Source organism: Hyperolius riggenbachi, chromosome 1 (genome assembly GCF_040937935.1).
Source record: "Hyperolius riggenbachi isolate aHypRig1 chromosome 1, aHypRig1.pri, whole genome shotgun sequence".
Classification (NCBI taxonomy): domain Eukaryota; kingdom Metazoa; phylum Chordata; class Amphibia; order Anura; family Hyperoliidae; genus Hyperolius; species Hyperolius riggenbachi.
The window spans coordinates 382,577,705-382,598,157 of record NC_090646.1 but is presented as its reverse complement, the minus strand read 5'-3'; the positions used below and the strand labels follow the sequence as shown (position 1 = coordinate 382,598,157).

General features: G+C 42.1%; 1 protein-coding gene across 2 annotated transcripts in view; it reads right to left on the bottom strand.

The window, feature by feature from the left end:
- Positions 1-20,453, bottom strand: part of CNTLN (centlein) — a 540,427-nt gene that overhangs the window by 286,323 nt on the left and 233,651 nt on the right. For both annotated transcript variants that reach the window (XR_011020538.1, XM_068234381.1), the window contains exon 14: positions 9,822-9,922. Coding sequence is in view for 1 of the 2 variants with exons in the window: in XM_068234381.1 (XP_068090482.1) it covers positions 9,822-9,922 (101 nt within the window). In the remaining variant the exon portion in view is untranslated. The remainder of the gene's footprint in view (positions 1-9,821; positions 9,923-20,453) is intronic.

The following is a 20,453-nucleotide window of genomic DNA, read 5'->3' as shown; positions in this document are numbered from 1 at the left end:
TAATGCGGGAGCACATCTGATGGTCCTGGGGGCCATAACCTAACACTGGGGGCACATTTGGCTATAACGGGGAGGGGCGCTAATCCTGGGGGTACACCTCGCTACAATGGGGAACATTGGTCCCGGGGACACATCTTGCTATAATGGTGGGCCCTATTCCGGGGGGCGCATCTGTCTATCTATATGGGGGGCTAGCAAATACGGGGAACAGATCTGGCTATACTGGGGGGGCTGATATTGGGGGGCACATCTGGCTATACTGGGGGGCTGATACTGGGGACACGCCTGGCTATCTATCCTTGGGAGACGTAATACTGGTGGCATGTTTGTTATCTACTGTAGCATTTTTTTTATTTTTTACTAGAATTGGTGAAACCTAAGGTGTAATGCAATTTTTCATTCTCCCACACCCCTCTTTTTCCCATTAAAATACATAGAATTTTTTTTTTCTTGGGTCAAAAGTCCAGTATGTCCTGAAAAAAACGATACCTAGATCATTTAGGTGTCATGAGTAGGGATAAAGTTACGGCTGTTTAAATAGGGACATGGCTAAAGCGTCAAAACTGCTCTGGTCCATAAGGGGAAAAGAAAGTCTGGATGCGAAGTGGTTAAATACTACACTGCTGGTTTTCTTACAAATGCCAGCCCCTCAGCCAAGAATCTAATATGTGTCCAGAGAGGATCATTTAAAAAAACTGCACGTTTAAAGGGGCACGGCTATCTCCCCTATTGATTTTAGCGGCTGTACAGAAGTCTTGGTGCACACAGTATTAAACTAGTACAATTTATAGCCGCTATTTGTACAATTTGTAACCATTATTTGTAGCTGCTATTTTCTATGTGTAGGCGCTGATGGTAGATGCAATTCGGGAGCCCTTTTAAACAAGATGTTAGGGTTAAGGTTAGGTGAGGTGTTTAGGTTAGTTGAGGGGTCCGGTTAGTTGCCCACAGGTGGGAGTTGGTGTTTAAGGGTTAGGCAACACCACTGGGGTTAAGGGTTAGGCACCACTGGGGGTGGAGTTCGGGGTTAGGCACCATCGGGGGGGGGGGGGGGGTGTTAAGGGTTACGCATCACCAGGGGAGGGTTCTGTGTAAGAGTAGGGAGAGGTTCGGTCATAGTAAAGTATTGGTTAATATTACCAATATTTTACTATATGAATGTAGTAGAATATTTGTAAAAATACAGATATTCTACCACCATTATCCTGCACCCTTTAAACATGCGGCTTTTTCAAATATATGTGTCCAGTGCACCCAATTCTCCTCCATGCTTTGTCAAGTGATACATCCCATGGATCAACTAGGCTGAGAGCTGACCAAGGGCATTGTTCTATTACTTATTCCTTCTTTCCCATGCTGCTCTGCACTCCTTCCTTCCATATCAAGAGAACGCATCACTAGCCTGCAGACTGTACAGACTTGGCCCCGAACTGTCGCTCTAGGGATCAAGTCCCAATCCCTGCTTGGTGACAATAGTCATATCTATGCTTCCTTGGTCCATGAAGAGTGCCGTATCATGTAGGGTTCCTTCCAGATTTATAAATGAGAAGCAGCAGAATTAATTTTGGGGTAATTTACAACACAGCCACCCGTGCAAATACATATCTCAATTATCCAAGTAATACTAAGGGGACAGAAAATACTGTTTTTAAAACATTCCTCCAAGTTTATACATTTTGTCGAGAAGAAAAATCCACAAGGTTTAAAGCTTCAAAACAAACAGATTTGAATGGATCTGTGGATTTACGATAAAAAATCATGACGTGTAGAACTTTTAATCTTCAAACATTTCATTTAAAAAGCTTTGTATATTTATGCAAAAGAGGAAAAAAAATGCTCGTATAGAAACACAAATAGATCATTATTAATACCATGCTGGATACAGACACATATAGGATATTGTTTTAACCTCCTTAGCGGTAATCCCGTGCTGGACACAGGGTAAGCCGCTGCGGAGGATATCTCAGGCCCCGCTGGGCAGATTTGCATAATTTTTTTTTTTATACACACAGCTAGCACTTTGCTAGCTGTGTGTTACCTACGATCGCCACCGCTCCGCGCCGATTCGCCGCTACCCACCATTAGAGGGTGCCCCCCTCCCGAGACCCCGTGCGCTGCCTGGCCAATCAGTGCCAGGCAGCACTGAGGGGTGGATCGGAACTCCCTCTGACGTCACGTTGTCGATGATGTCATCGCACCAGTCGCCATTGTGATGGGGGAAGCCCTAAAGGAAATCCCTTTCAGAACGGGATTTCCTGATGGGCCTGATTGCCAGAGGCGATCAGAGGGGGTGGGGGGATGCCGCTACTCAGCGGCTATCAAGTAGCTAGCGCTAGGCTAGCTACATGATTTTTAAAAAAAAAAAAATTTAAATAGTGCTGCGCTGCCTCCCTGGCAGATTTATTTGACCGCCAGGGAGGTTAAAGAGTGATTGTCAGCCACAAAATCAAATTCCATTTACCCACTGCGCTGTGTTCAATAATACAGCATGGAGCCTCACCCTGCATTGCAAGCGCTCCAATCTATTTCAGAAATGTTTCAGCTGTAATAAATCATATCTCAGTCAGCCTGGCTCTATTTTTGCCATTTCCAGCGAGACGGAAGCTTGTCATCACCCCTCCCTAATTCCTGCTCCTTACTAATTGACTGAGGGCAGTTCAGTGTGAAGCTGCTAAAATCTGATCCATGCTTGTGCTCATGTTTGCAAAGCAAGCTAGATATGACAGTGCAGATTCTAGGAGGTAAAAAAGTAAGGAAGGAAACGACATCAGGATTCACTGAAATCAAAATGTGGACCGTACAATACATCTGTTATGTAAGTAGAACAAGTTTTATATATATATATATATATATATATATATATATATATATACACACACACACACACATACATACACAAACACACTCACCTAAAGGATTATTAGGAACACCATACTAATACGGTGTTTGACCCCCTTTCGCCTTCAGAACTGCCTTAATTCTAGGTGGTATTGATTCAACAAGGTGCTGAAAGCACCCTTTATAAATGTTGGCCCATATTGATAGGATAGCATCTTGCAGTTGATGGAGATTTGTGGGATGGATTTGTGGGATGCACATCCAGGGCACGAAGCTCCCGTTCCATCACATCCCAAAGATGCTCTATTGGGTGAGATCTGGTGACTGTGGGGGCCATTTTAGTACAGTGAATGTCATGTTCAAGAAACCAATTTGAAGTGATTCAAGAAACCAATTTGAAGTGATTCAAGCTTTGTGACATGGTGCATTATCCTGCTGGAAGTAGCCATCAGAGGATGGGTACATGGTGCTCATGAAGGGATGGACATGGTCAGAAACAATGCCCAGGTAGCCCGTGGCATTTAAACGATGCCCAATTGGCACTAAGGGGCCTAAAGTGCGCCAAGAAAACATCCCCCACACCATGACACCACCACCACCAGCCTGCACAGTGGTAACAAGGCATGATGGATCCATGTTCTTATTCTGTTTACGTCAAATTCTGACTCTATCGAGACTCATCAGACCAGGCAACATTTTTCCAGTCTTCAACTGTCCAATTTTGGTGAGCTCATGCAAATTGTCAGAACTGGAAGGGGTCACCTTAAGAAGAAAATGGTGAGCTTCTGAGAGGAACTGACGGTGAGGTTAGTATGTAATATTCATTTGCAGCTACGTCATGTGTTTATTTTAAATAAATGTACTCACTTCAGGTTCCCTTTAAACATAAGTAGTAGATAACATTTGTACTTTATATCCACAATGACACACGTTTTTATTTCATTTTTTTTTTCAAACATCACTGATCAAACCCAGGAAAAGAGATTTACATTTTTCTTTCTACAATCAAAATGCACAGAAAATAAATACTTTTGGGAAGATAAATGCCATCAGAAAGTGAGCCGTGTTGGTCATTAAAAAATAAAACAATCACTATGCTATCATAAGTAATAACTTAATTGTCAAATCAAAATGTGTACAGCTGAAACATAAAACTGCTCTGGTCCATAAGGGATACCCAACCACAAGAAGAAGCAAAGTTATAACTTAGGCTGGGTCTAAATACAACAGAAAATACTACTGTAACACACAGTGACTACGAGAAGGGAATTCAAATCTAAGGTGGGGTTTTTTTTTCACAACATTTAAACACTAAATAAATTTTTGCCAAACAGAATAAAAGTTTTGACTTTATGAGTGTCTTTCTGGGACACTTATATACAAATTTGATTTCATAAAATTGTTCTTTCAAAATGTAAAGTTAAATCTACAAATAATAAATATAAACAAACAGCACATAAAAATACAGTAGATTAAAAGGACTTCATTAATATCAGTCTCTGTAAACCATTTGTGACATTTGCTTTGATAAATCAACCCCCTTGTAACTGCCTAATTTATGTTGAAAATATTTGAAATCGTATGCAAATATACTAGTTGGGTGTTGAAAAACTTTGGCTTCAGAAGGAAAACAAAAGCAGAAAGTATCACTATGCTCCACAGATTTACTTTCCTCTGGGCATAAACAGTGACTTGTTTGTTAGACTGAATTAGAGAATTCTTTTGTCTCGGGATCATGTCAACACCAATTAAAACGTATGTGTGTAAACTAAATTAAGCATAATTCAAAAGATGTTACCATCTAACACAGGTAAAACATTAAACGCACAGCAGGGTAGAATAGTACCATTACATTAATATCCTTTGTTTATCTCCAAGGTACTGCATTTCTCAATGTGGTCCCACAGCTAAGAACTACTGAATACATTTACATCTCACTTAACGTGAGACACGCAGCTGATGAAAATTCATTTCAGCTCTTAATTTTACAGCAGGATTTTTTTTCTTAGCGTTAAGTTTACCACTTAATAAGGGAAAAAGAAAGTCTTTTAAAATACTTTTGTTATCATCCCTCATTGAAAACTAATGCTGGCCTTACAAGACAAGATGTGATCACTAGGGATGAACAAACTTGTTCGCCGGCAAAGGTTCCAGATGAATAATAACTATTCGCCATTCATTTTTACAGCAAATTTTCACGTCCAAAATTTGAGTTAGCATTCAACATTGAAGTCAATGGCCACCAACTTTAGCAGTTAATAGTCCCGATACATGGTAGAATTACCAGTTTTGAGGGTATGGTAAGGAGAACTGTAGGAATAAGAGATTTTTTTTTTTTTAAAGAAGACCCAGTCATTTTTTGAGAAAGTACTTACAAGAAAAAATGTTGTTTAAAGGGAAGGTCCAGGGACAGTTGATAAAAAATAAAAATCCGAATCCACTTACCTGGGGCTTCCTCCAGCCCGTGGCAGGCAGGAGGTGCCCTCTGCGCCGCTCCGCAGGCTCCCGGTGGTCTCCGGTGGCCGACCCGACCTGGCCAGGCCGGCGGCCAGGCCGGGCCTCTTCTGCGCTCCATTGTGCGTTCCACGCCGGTGCGCTGACGTCATCTTACGTCCTCCGGAACTACTGAGCCTGCGCAGTACAGCCCGGAGGACGTCCGATGACGTCAGCGCGCCGGCGTGGAATGCACAATGGAGCGCAGAAGAGGCCCGACCTGGCCGCCGGCCTGGCCAGGTCGGGTCGGCCACCGGAGACCACCGGGAGCCTGCGGAGCGGCGCCGAGGGCACCTCCTGCCTGCCACGGGCTGGAGGAAGCCCCAGGTAAGTGGATTTGGATTTTTATTTTTTACCAACTGTCCCTGAACCTTCCCTTTAAAGTCAGCAAAAAAGAAATTCAGCAGCAGAATTCATAATGTCAATGCTCCAGGGCTTGCTATACTTAGTATAGCAAGCACAGGGCTGGGAATGGGATCGACGGGTGTAGCGATGTTAGTCTTTCATCAGGGCAGGGATCGGCATGTGCGGGGTTCTCCATTATACGTCAGGTATCGAGAGGATATGGCGCTGGATCATTTCCAAGAATACTGTCGGAGTTACGAAAGGTAGGTAGTTAAGGTTAATTAATAACAGTAAAGGACATTTTTTGTGGTTGTATTTTTATTTCATTTTGACTCTTTGTGGAAAAGTGTACGTCAGTCCTATAATGTTCTTAATCAAAACTTCAAAGAAAGCAAGCTGAACTGCATCAGTGAGTATATTTCCTTTTACTAATTTGATATTATAAAATTACAATTGATCTTGTTCAATTTTGTGGTTATTTGGCCTTTAAGATGGACTTCGGTGAAGGAAAAAGTGCCCTGTTGTCTGACATACCGAAACAAAATACATTTTGGAAATTATGGATGCCATATGCTCTGGGCTAAAGAAAGGATAATTAGGCTTACCAGTGGACAGTCAAAGGTCAGCATATGTGCAGTTATCAGAGTGTATCAGTGCACAGAGCGTATCCCTAACTTGATATCAGAGTGCATCATTAAGAGAAGGCATTATTGCTGTAAACAACCGTATTACCGTATTTTTCGCACCAAGAGGCTCCAGACCATATGACACACCTAGGTTTAGAGGACAAAAAACAGAGGGAAAAAAACTAACACACACACACACATATACATATATATATATATATATATATATATACATACATACACACTAAACCTGGTGCGTCCATGGTCCAGGAGCATCTTGTGGCGCTTCTCCCCCCAAGCTACTGGGGTCAGGGATACTGTATGTTCAGGCATGGAGCATAACTCACCCCGATGTAGCAACAGCTCTGCATGCAGTGTGTCCCTGTGAGATTGCTCCCTCCCTCGGATGTGCTAAATGTGCACCTGCTTACAGTGTAATTCCACCCGCCCCTCCTGTATCAGTAGCTCTATGTGTGGCCGTGACCCCATTTTCCATGCTCTACCTCCCTCCAATACGCATTTGCATGATATAACTGATGTCCAGCAGCTGTGCATGTGGCCATGTCCTCATGCTCCCTCCGATATGCAACACCCCTCTCCTGTTGCAGCGGCTCTGTGTGTTGCCGTTTTCCCAAAGCGCTTGTTCGCTCCCATAGAGACCCTGTCCTGCAAGCTGTCTGAGAATTACACTGGAATCCATACTATGCATCTTAGGGCCCAGGCTGATATGCAGGCATGGAGGCCCCGTGCTAAAAACTGCCTGCGGCTCTCCCGTGAATTACACCGGCATCTGTAAGCTGTATGGGGCATATTGGAAGGAGCATAGGGACACGGTAACCTGCAAAGCTGCTGGACGGGGATGCGTCACATCATGCAGATGCCTATTGGAAGGAACAAGTGCAGCATGGGAACATGGGCACTTTCACACCATAAGACGCACCAACTTTTCCCGCTCCTTTTTTGGGGGGAAAGAATGCATCTTATGGTGCAAAAAATACGGCATACAGGTTTTGAAGTAACATAATCTGGCTTGCAAAATTTTTGTCAGGAAAGGCCTTGCTTATTACAGCAAGTCAATGCTCAGACTGAATGTATTACAATGTAATATTGTCTGGGTGCTGTAGTGACCTGCCTTCAGTCCAAGCTTGTTACTTAGTGAAAACATTTGGTGCATTAAAATAATTTATGACAAGTGACATGCCAAACTATTGAGCAGCTAAAATCCTATAGAGACAAGAAAATGGTTATTTCACTTTCAAAAATAAAACTATTGGTATTCAACCAAGTCAGGAGGGCATGCCAGAAATATTACCTGGCTCCCAAATGCTCAAAAACAGCCAGGTAGTAAGCAACTAGTCACACTAAACCACACTGGTAATCACTAAGCTGACCAATCCTAACCCCGGTAACCAACAGTGTAATGGGTGTTGCTCCCTGTTGTAAGTACTGGTAAAATTTTACAGGCCTTTCATGCATCAGGCCCCATGTCTGAAGGAAAGAACAAACAACTGTTGACCTCCATAATTTCAATGGTGGTGGCAGCATCATGTTGTGGGTTGTTTTTTCAGTATCAGGGACAGAAAGACTAATAAGTAATACAAGATTAATAATAAGCTTGTGAGGACTTAAGACTGGAATTTTTTAAACAGGATGGTGACCTTAAACAGAAAGCAAAGACACCACAGGAGTGCCTTGGGACAAACTGTGAATGTCCAAAGTGGCCCAGGTAGAGACTAATAATAATCCGAACATTTCTATAGCACTTTTCTTCTGTCGGACTCAAAGCGCTCAAGAGCTGCAGCCACTGGGATATGCTCAAGAGGGCACCCAACAGTGTTAGGGAGTCCTGCCTTGAACTCCTTACTGAATAGGTACTGACCCTAGCAAGGATTCTCCCATGTCAAATGCAGTGCCCTTAACCAGTACACTATCCAACCACATAGATTATAACTCAAACACATTTGGAGACAAGAATAGCTGTTCACCCACATTTTCATTCCAGCTTGCAGGGCTTGAGAGGATCTGCAGAGAGCAATGGAAAAAATCCTCAAATCCAGGTGTGCAAAGTGTGTCAAATGTTAAGCAAGAATACTCCTGGCTGTCATTACTACCAATGATGTTTTATTCAGTGTGTAAAATGTTTAAATACTTGTGTCAACATGATTTTTCACTTTAATGTATTCATATACTGAAAAATTGCCAAAACCCTGTAAGTGCTGCTTGATGACTGCTCCCTTGAGTGCTGCTTGAGTGCTGCTCCTTACTGCTCCCTCACATCTCGCTGCTTTTTGTGAGCTTTTTATTATAGACCACGTGCTGATTTTTGCAGCTTGTAAAGATGAAAAAATATCACCAATCACAAAATACCTCGCTGTTAGGCCCTGTTTCCATTGTGTGAGGTGGGGTGCCATGCATGTCTTTTTCTGAATGTGACGTGTGCACCTGCAGGATCGCAAGTGCTCTCAAGCAGCCCTGCTGAGTGACAGCATTATGTTTCGGACTAAAAATGCTACAGGCTGTTCGAAAGACCAGCTCTAGTGGAAACAGCCCATTCATTTTCAATAGGTGGCCAGCTCACTCCATTGTTCGGGTGCAGAAAAACATGTGACCCTGGATATAGAAGAAACTGGGCCTTATGCAAAGGGAAAGACCAGAAAAATCTTGAACGGAAACAATGGCTTATTTTTAGAAAGTACACCTTTTGAGTTAACACTGTAACATTATCTAAACGATACATTTCTCAGGTGACCCCTAACTTCATTCTAAACAACAGGCTGCTTGGATCTTTATTAGCAGCATGAGTTCAGGTGTAGTATGGAATGGATGGCAGGCTAAACCAGATCAAAGACGTGCAAACTAAACAGTAAATGAACAAATACCAACAGAGGTCACTTATTGGTGGAGCAGAGCCAGATTAAGGATATTATCAAAAATATGTAGCTGTAGTTCAGTGCTCACTAAAAAAGTGGTCATAAAAGAAATATGCAGAGTGATGTAAACATTGTCATGTTTCCACATTAACAACAAAAAGACTCCATACATGCAATCTCCTCTCTAAAATCCAGTACCTGAAATGTTACATGCACTGTACTGCAGTAATTTCCACCTTTTTACTCCAATCTATTTAGACCTATTGTTCCAACAATTACAGTCTTTGTAGAGTCCCTATATTCATAGGGACTCTACAAAGACAAGGGTAAAGCATTTTGCTTTTTTTTTTTTTACCTGGTTGGCATGTTAGCAAGAAGATAAGAGCCATGGGAACGTTTGTGCTAGAGCCACAACTAGAAATACTTATATGCAGGTTCTCCGTAATATGAAGACTTGTGTCACATATATAAGCCACCCTTATATACTGCTGCGTCTAACTGAATGTCAACTGCTACAGGCTTTCAAGAAAACCATGTTTTCTTTGCCTTGAGCATTTCAATCAGAAATCAACAGCAAAACAGACCATGCTAAAAATAATGCCATAGGAGAAGTATAATTTTTGATGTACTTATTATTATTTTTAAATACCTTGTCGTTCTTGTTGAAGACAAGCATTTAGTTCTTGTATAGTTGCTCTGTCTATCGATGCTTGCACTTTCAACTGATCTATTTCTTCTTCCAAGTTCATTCTGTAAGAAATTCACATAATGGTCATTAAATCACTGCAAAGTGGTAATAAAATGTTAAGCACAGAACATGTAGAAGATGAAATCCTTATGTTCTTTACTTAGTTCAAGATATATTGCAGAGATTTCTCATGAAAAAGAAAAGTTTTTTGCCTTTAAATCTTAAAAATATAATTCAATTTTTCTGAAACAATTGAAGAGTATTCATTTAACAAATTATTTAAAGTAAGACTTAAGCTGGCCACTAACGGTCCAATTTCTAGCGAAAAATCGTTCGAGTGATCAGAAATTCTGATCGGACGAAAAATCGTTCACTACACCATCAACTAACCAATCATTGCTTCCTATCTATCACGATCACCAAGAAAATCCAAATTTTCGTTCGATGAAAATTCATTCGGGCGACATTTTTTTTCACTCGTTCATAATCGATTGTGTCCACCAATGGAGATTATTTACAACCAATCCGATCAGAATTTCTGATCGCTCGAACGATTTTTCACTAGAAATTGGACCGTTAGTGGCCAGCTTAAGTAACTAAATAAAAATGTGTTGCAATTAAAGAGATGCACCACACTTGTATTGAATACATGTAAAATGCATACAAATAAATATTGTACAGTATGTGCCAATAAAAACCACAGTCATCTTTAAAATTATGCCAAATGCATGGCGATCAAACTGATAATATCGCCTTCTGGAGATACTTGCACTTACTCAATTCACTTTTTCTCTTAAGTTTTCACCTAGGCGAACATTTTTCATCATCAATTTAAAATAACTCTATTGCAGCTGAAAAAGTGCCAAAATGTAGGTGCAGTTGTATTGTCAATACTATTATGCATATTTTCTTGCTTGTTGGTGGCTTAAAGGGCATTTTATTGATAAGGTGTGAAAATAAGACCTATGAGAAAACTTAGGAGAAAAAGTAAATTTTATATGGCCCACTGAGTCTCACATGTGCGAAAAGCATGCAACAAGTGGTGGCGAAAGTACACCTGATCAGCATATTTGCTCTGTATACAATAATAAAACACGATTGAGAGTAATAGATTCACATCAGACTCAAGAAAGTGGCATTATTTAAAGAGAAACTCCGACCAAGAATTGAACTTCATCCCAATCAGTAGTGGATTCCTCCTTTTACATGAGAAATACAGTTGTTTGCAAAAGTATTCGCCCCCCTTGAAGTTTTCCACATTTTGTCATATTACTGCCACAAACATGAATCAATTTTATTGGAATTCCACGTGAAAGACCAATACAAAGTCGTGTACACGTGAGAAGTGGAACAAAAATCATACATGATTCCAAACATTTTTTTACAAATAAATAACTGCAAAGTGGGGTGTGCATAATTATTCAACCCCCTTTGGTCTGAGTGCAGTCAGTTGCCCATAGACATTGCCTGATGAGTGCTAATGACTAAATAGAGTGCACATGTGTGTAATCTAATGTCAGTACAAATACAGCTGCTCTGTGACGGCCTCAGAGGTTGTCTAAGAGAATATTGGGAGCAACAACACCATGAAGTCCAAAGAACACACAGGTCAGGGATAAAGTTATTGAGAAATTTAAAGCAGGCTTAGGTTACAAAAAGATTTCCAAAGCCTTGAACATCCCACGGAGCACTGTTCAAGCGATCATTCAGAAATGGAAGGAGTATGGCACAACTGTAAACCTACCAAGACAAGGCCGTCCACCGAAACTCACAGCTGAACAAGGAGAGTGCTGATCAGAAATGCAGTCAAGTGGCCCATGGTGACTCTGGACGAGCTGCCGAGATCTACAGCTCAGGTGGGGAAATCTGTCCATAGGACAACTATTAAGGCTCATACACACATCAGACCATAGTCTTTGGAAAATGAAAGATCACAGACCAATTTTACCCCCTTCCATGTAGTATGTGAGCCATACCTACACAGTCTATTCTATGGAGCTGAACTCCCCATCAGACAGAAATCTTTGCAAGATGCTGCACACAAACATGCTGTAGACATTCAAAAGATCAGTATCTGCCAAAGATCTGTTCCTGCAAAAGATCCATTCCTGCAAAATGCATTCATAGTCTATGAGATCTGCAGATCATCATACACACCTTGTTTTACAGACATTCATCTGCAGATCAGATTCACCAGGATGGATTTTCAGATCTGCAGATGCTTGTCTGATCTGCAGATGAATGTCAGTTAAACAAGGTGTGTATGATGATCTGCAGATCTCATAGACTATGAATGCAATTTGCAGGAACGGATCTTTGGCAGGAACAGATCTTTTGCAGATACTGATCTTTTGTGTCTGTACAGCATCTTTGTGTGCAGCATCTTGCAAAGATTTCTGTCTGATGGGGAGTTCAGCTCCATAGAATAGACTGTAAAGGTATGGCTCTCATACTACATGAAGGGTGGTAAGATTGGTCTGTGATCTTTCATTTTCAAAAGATTATGGTCTGATGTGTGTATGTGGCCTTAGTCGTGCACTGTACAAAGTTGGCCTTTATGGAAGAGTGACAAGAAGAAAGCCATTGTTAACTGAAAAGCATAAGAAGTCCCATTTGCAGTTTGCCACAAGCCATGTAGGGGACACAGCAAACATGTTGAAGAAGGTGCTCTAGTCAGATGAGACCAAAATGGAACTTTTTGACTAAAATGCAAAACGCTATGTGTGGCGGAAAACTAACACTGCACATCACTCTGAACACACCATCCCCACTGTCAAATATGGTGGTGGCACCATCATGATCTGGGGGTTCCTCTCTTTAGCAGGGGACAGGGAAGCTGGTCAGAGTTGTTGGGAAGATGGATGGAGCCAAATACAGGGCAATCTTGGAAGAAAACCTCTTGGAGTCTGCAAAAGACTTGAGACTGGGGAGGAGTTCACCTTCCAGCAGGACAACGACCCTAAACATAAAGCCAGGGCAACAATGGAATGTTTTAAAACAAAACATATCCATGTGTTAGAATGGCCCAGTCAAAGTCCAGATCTAAATCCAATCAAGAATCTGTGGCAAGATCTGAAAAATGCTGTTCACAAACGCTGACCATCTAATCTGACTGAGCTGGAGCTGTTTTGCAAAGAATGGGCAAGGATTTCAGTCTCTAGATGTGCACAGCTGGTAGAGACATACCCTAAAAGACTGACAGCTGTAATTGCAGCAAAAGGTGGTTCTACAAAGTATTGACTCAGCGGGCTGAATAATTACGCACACCTCGCTTTGCAGTTATTTTTTTTTTTAAATGTTTGGAATTATGTATGATTTTCGTTCCACTTCTCACGTGTACACCACTTTGTATTGGTCTTTCACGTGGAATTCCAATAAAATTGATTCAGGTTTGTGGCAGTAATATGACAAAATGTGGAAAACTTCAAGGGGCCGAATATTTTTGCAAACCACTGTATAATCCTTTTCACAAACAGACCATTAGGGGGTGCTGTATGACTGATATTGTGGTGAAACCCCTCCCACAAGAAACTCTGAGGACTGTGGTACTCGTGGCAGTTTCCTGTCTGTAAACCAGGGGTCGAGTCCTGCGTGGACGCGGGTGAACGGCGTCCACCCACTTATTCTTCAGAGTGAACGCCGTTCACCCTGGCTTGTGTGGAGGGGAGCAGAGCAGAGAACGTGAGCTATGGGGACAGCGGGGATGGGCGGACATCTCCCCCCCATCCCTCACCTTAGTGCTCCCCTTCCTGCCTCTCCCCTCCGGCGTTTGGAAATGTTGGGCCCGGCGGCGAAAGTGGGCGGAGATTTTCCGCATTCCAGTCGCAAGGGACGCTCGCTCTGTGTGCGACTAGAAGACCAGACTAGCCGCACACAGAGCGGAGCGTCCCTTGCGGCTGGAACGAGGTAAGTCTCCGCCCACTTTCGCCGCCGGGCCCGACACTTCAAAACGCCGGAGGGGAGAGGCAGGAAGGAGAGCACGAAGGTGAGGGATGGGAGGGGGGGAGATGTCCGCCCATCCCCGCTGTCCCCATAGCTCTCCTCCTCTGCGCTGATCCCCTTCTGCTGGCTACCTGGTCACATATCCCCCTGCCTACATATACTGGGCACATATACACCTGGCTACATATACACCTGGCTACATATACTGGGGACATATACACCTGGCTACATATACTGGGGACTACTATAGCCCTGACTACATATACTGGGCACATATACCCCTGGCTACATATACTGGGCACATATACCCCTGGCTACATATACTGGGCATATATACCTCTGCCTACATATACTGGGCACATATACCCCTGCCTACATATACTGGGCATATATACCCCTGGCTACATATACTGGGGACATATACACCTGGCTACATATACTGGGGACTACTATAGCCCTGACTACATATACTGGGCACATATACCCCTGGCTACATATACTGGGCATATATACTGTACCTCTGCCTACATATACTGGGCACATATACCCCTGCCTACATATACTGGGCATATATACCCCTGGCTACATATACTGGGCATATATACCCCTGACTACATATACTGGGGACATATACCCCTGGCTACATATACTGCTGGCTACATATACTGGGCATATATACCTCTGCCTACATATACTGGGCATATATACCCCTGGGTACATATACTGGGCATATATACCTCTGCCTACATATACTGGGCACATATACCCCTGACTACATATACTGGGCATATATACCCCTGGCTACATATACTGGGCATATATACCTCTGCCTACATATACTGGGCACATATACCCCTGCCTACATATACTGGGCATATATACCCCTGGCTACATATACTGGGGACATATACACCTGGCTACATATACTGGGGACTACTTTAGCCCTGACTACATATACTGGGCACATATACCCCTGGCTACATATACTGGGCATATATACTGTACCTCTGCCTACATATACTGGGCACATATACCCCTGCCTACATATACTGGGCATATATACCCCTGGCTACATATACTGGGCATATATACCCCTGACTACATATACTGGGGACATATACCCCTGGCTACATATACTGGGCATATATACCTCTGCCTACATATACTGGGCATATATACCCCTGGGTACATATACTGGGCATATATACCTCTGCCTACATATACTGGGCACATATACCCCTGACTACATATACTGGGCATATACACCCCTGGCTACATATATTGGGGACATATACCCCTGGCTACATTTACTGGGCACATATACCCCTGCCTACATATACTGGGCACATATACCCCTGGCTACATATACTGGGCATATATACCCCTGGCTACATATACTGGGCACATATACCCCTGCCTACATATACTGGGCACATATACCCCTGGCTATATATATACTGGGCACATATACCCCTGGCTATATATACCGGGCACATATACCCCTGGCTATATATACTGGGCACATATACCCCTGGCTACATATACTGGGCACATATACCCCTGGCTACATATACTGGGCACATATACCCCTGGCTACATATACTGGGCACATATACCCCTGGCTACATATACTGGGCACATATACCCCTGGCTACATATACTGGGCACATATACCCCTGGCTACATATACTAGGCAACTATACCTCTGGCTACATATACTGGGGACTACTATACTCATGGCTACTTATACTGGGGACACCTATAGACCTGGCTACCTGGGGGTACCTATTTTGGGGGAACTGCTGTCAGATTATCTGCATTTTTGTGGAACCGCTGTTATGTATTTTGGGGAACAGCTGCCAGATTATGTGTGTGTTAGGGGAACGGCTGCTGACAGATTACGTGTATTTTGGGGAACTGCTGCCAGATTGTGTATGTTTGGGGGACCACTACTGCCAGATTATATGTCCCTTGGGTGTTACGTGTATTTTGGGTGATCCGCTGCCATGTTTCGCGTATTTTGGGGAACTGCTTCCAAATTATGTGTATGTTGGTGGAACTGCTGCTGCCACATTGTATATTTTGGGGGAACCACTTCCATATTATCTGTATTTTGGAGGAACTTCTACCAGATTATGTGTCTTTTTGGTGAAATGCTGTCAGATTACATCTATTTTTGGGGGATACACTACGGCAGAGCTCAAACTTCCTCGGCAGACCTTTTACATCACTGCTAAGGTCATGTATATTTGGCCTCACTCATGACCACGCCCACGGTGTGCTTGACCGCGCCCATTTTTTGGCGCGCCGCAGAGGTTCTCCAAGTGAGTCTACTCACTTCTTTTACCAGGACTAGACCCCTGCTGTAAACCTTGTTGCATTGTGGGAAATAGCTGTTTACAGGTGTTTCCAACCGCCAAAATAGCATGCAGCAGCTACATCACCTGCCAATAGTAAAAATGTTACCATGTAATAAACTTCAGAATGTAAATCAGGGATTTTAAAGATTTTACAATGGGCAAACACTGACTAAATCATTTATACATAATTATTGTAAAAATGAAGCACTTTTTTTATTACATTATTTTCACTGGAGTTCCTCTTTAAAGCGGTTTAAAACTCTGACAAAATATTAAACAAAAATGTGTTTTCCTACTTTTTATAACCCATACAATTATCATATTTGCTTTTGTTCACAAGTATTATAATTCATTTATAAATTATAACTTCCCAAAGTTCAGTTTATTTACTTTGAAAGCTGGTGCTGCATTTTATTCATAACTTTTGTAATTCTGTTTTAAATGCAGCCATCAGTGATTTCTGACCTGTGTTTCACTCCAGGACTCATTAGCATAAGTTTCTGACAGTCAGGGAATGTTTACTTAACTACTTAAGGACCGGACTCTTTTCTTTTGATCTGTGCTGCGTGGGCTATTCAGCCCACAGCACAGATCGTGTTTGAGCCAGGGCGATCAGACTTCCCCCTTTTTTCCCCACTAGGGGGATTGTCCTGCAGGGGGGTCTGATCGCCGCCGGCTGCCTGCGTGTTGCGGGGAGGGGGGGCTCCTCAAAGCGTTTTCTGCCCTCCCTCTGTTTCCCTCCCTCCCCTCCATCCCCTGGGCGGCGCAGGACTTCTGACAGGCTTCAGCCTATCAGAATGCGGCGATCCCCGGCCAATCAGAGGCGGGGGATCGCCGATCTCCTTTACGGCGCTGCTGCGCAGGCAGTTTCCATGTACTTCCACTTGCGACCAGCCTCCGCCTATCGGCGTTAGGCGGACGTTAAGTGGTTAATTGTATCAAGTAAAGAATGTATACAGAAGATAAGCTAATCACCAGTTCGGCTGCAGCAGCCCCTGCAGAAGAAAAAGTCAGTCCTGTGATGTAACCCTTTAAATGCTGTTTTACTAAAAAAAACATTGTGTTAGTATATTATATGCTGTCAATAATATTTTAGAGCAAATAAGAAATACTGGGTTATATTCCACTTTAAGCCAGTGGTGTTTGTAAAAAAACAAGTAATACATCCAAACTTTCAACCAATTTATGTTTTTTAGTGAAGTACTAATAGTTCCCCTTCCCATCCACTATTGCCTGTGACCGTTAGAAGAGAACTCTACTGAGTATGCTGTTCTAAAATGGTGCTTAGTAGTTGAGTAATTGAAGTGCTTTGTTTCTGTCATTTGTCATCTGATGGGTGTGTACTACCACTAGCAGTTTTGAAACTCTGTGTCACAAGTGCAGAGAACAAACACTTGTCAGTTGTTTTCTCTTTGTTTTTACTGTACGGAAAAAGCAGAGTGCTGACCACAGTGCTTTATTTGTGTAAAAAAAAAAATATCTGTTTGTTATATTATAATAACAGCACAAATAACAATGCTGATTCGGTTTTTAACATTTTTTTTTCTGTAAAATTTAGTTTTTCTTTCAAAATTGTAAAATGTTGCTTTAATTGTATTTATACTTTTAGGGTGCGAGTTTAAATATTTGGTACAAAAAAGCTATATCTATACGAATGAGAACAAAGTCATACTTAAAGCGGACCTAAACTCAGAACTCCTCTCAGCTCTAAAAGATACACAACAGCATAATAACCTTTAAACAAAAAAACATTTCTTTGTTACAGCTGACACAAATCCTAAAATAAATCTGCTTTGTTTCTACTTCCTCATGGAAGCGGACATATAGTTAACAGCCTGTGCTTTCAAATGAGCTTATCTGCCATCTTTGCCATGGCAGTCATGTGACACAGGAAAGAGATCAAATTACAACCTATGATTAGACATAAATGAGGGGGAATTAAACAGTCTAAACTCTAAATACATACAGGGTGCCTTTCTGTATGTTTTCCTTCTGTCCTGTGCAAGAGTCCAGGTCCACTTTAAAGGACAACTGAACTGAGAGGGACAGGGAGGCTGCATATCCATTTTCTTTTAAACAATACCGATCTGCATGGTTTAAACCCTTCACATCATGCATTGAAGTGGTTAAAACAGGTGTGCATGTGTGCACAGGCTCTCACAGCGCACATGCGTTTCTGCAGTATGGATGTTTATTAAACATCCTATTTGCACTAATTAGTGTACAAATGGGAAGTATATATACATCCATTTTGCAGGATGTGGTTAAAAATAAATAAATACGTCAGCCTCCATATCCCTCTCACTTTAATTTTCCTTTAAAGATTCTTTATAAAGTGCTCAGTGAGTGTGTATGAAATCAATGACAGTATGAAAGTACAAGCAGTACAGCTGGACAGAGAAGTTGTGGCAAAAACTATTATTCTTTCCTTTTGCTAACACATGACAAGGATTAGATTATGACTGAAGACTGTCAGTCCTTGGATGTCTATGGGATACATTAGACATAGGGCACGATGACACATGTAGTGACAAGCACCCATGGGTATGTCTTATTTTAAAGCAGTAAAACAAGGTGGCACGCCTGAAGGTGAGTGTGGTCAAGCAAATCATACTTACCTCTGTGTTAGAAAATGTATGTTACTGTTAATGGTTTCTGGCCTTTTCTGTCTCTACCTATGGACTCTCAGGCTCTGTACTGTCTGACCTCAAATACAGTAGTAGGAAGGTGTATGTGTATGAGGATTATGCAAGCCAGCAAACTGTTGAAAACCTGAAATTGCATTGGAAGTAACAAAGCTGACCAGAAAACAAGTTTCTAGCTATTGCTGAAAATAAGGCAACTATTATTTACATACTAGGTTCTCAACATGCAGTACATGTGGGCTCAGAAGATAGTTGAAATCACCACAGTCAACTAATTAAGCGTAACGTTGAGACTAAAAAAATCTTAATCATTCATATACAAACCTGAATTATTATTTTTAGCTAATTGAAAACACAAGGGAATGTTTAGGAAGCATTTATACACAATTTTGGAGTACCGCTTTAAAAAAAGGGATAGGGAGGGATTCTTTAGGTGGTATTACCTACAACAGGAAGCACTTAGGAAACACCACCTTTAAAACAAGCAGTTATAAAGTGAAACTGTTAGCCACCCCTCAGTGACACATCCAGTCCTTTTAGAGTGTCTCACGTGCTTGACAGGGGGCATTCCTTCATTTGTAGGCAGTAGGCAGTGCTTCCCCATGTTCTTCCATGGCTATGGGTTGGCATATGCACACAGGGGCTGGTGCACAATTCTGTACTCAGGGAGCATGTGCTTATTTCAGGGCCAGTATTACAACATTCACTCTGTAGGCACCTGGTGCTGTATGCTCAAACTGCTCCAGTACCTTGATACTTTAAACATTGCCCTGGATATTCTCATCATTGACCTGTATCTTTTGATCCTGCCTTTTACCTCAGCTTATGGTTTCTGCCCTTTGCCTAAATTTGACTTTGCCTTGTGTGCCGCCCAACACAACCTCTGCCTAAACCTCACTATGCCATACCTGCTGGCCATCCCAGCATCTGACTGAACTAGATTGTAGGGGATATTGAGAAACCCCAAAGCTGTTTTGTAGACTGCGCCTGATGAAGCTGGAATAAGTTAGTGAAATGTGTCATCCTAATAAAAATATTAAATGTATCCACTCAATTGTCTTTATTTAAAAGTAAAAACAAGGCGTTTTGAATCAGGATGATACCATTTATTGGCTAACTTAAAAGAGTAAGAGTAAGCAAGCTTTTGTTTGTATAGCCTTTGTCGGGCTTCAACTGTTTGCTCACATGGGGCTTGATTCACTGAGACAAATATCATGCCTTATCCAAGTTAACACACCTTAGAAATAACATTCCTTATCCGAGTTGACACGCCTTATCTGAGATAACACGCTTAACAGAGATAACATGCCTTATCAGAGATAACACGCCTTATCAAAGTTAACACACCTTATCAGAGTAGCATAGCGAACGCTACGAACCCGCAGGGGCTCAGGGCAGGACGAGTGGAGCTCTCGTCATTGCCAATTATCAGGCATAAGTTCGTAGCGCTCGCTATGCTACTCTCATAAGGTGTGTTGACTTTGATAAGGCGCGTTATCTCTGATAAGGCGTGTTGACTTGGATAGGGCATGCTATTTGTCTTAGTGAATCAAGCCCTAGATGTTGGAACAGAGATCTATACACATGAAACATCAAAAGGGGACAAATAGATTTTTTTTCTGCATAAATACGTTATTAAGATGCTT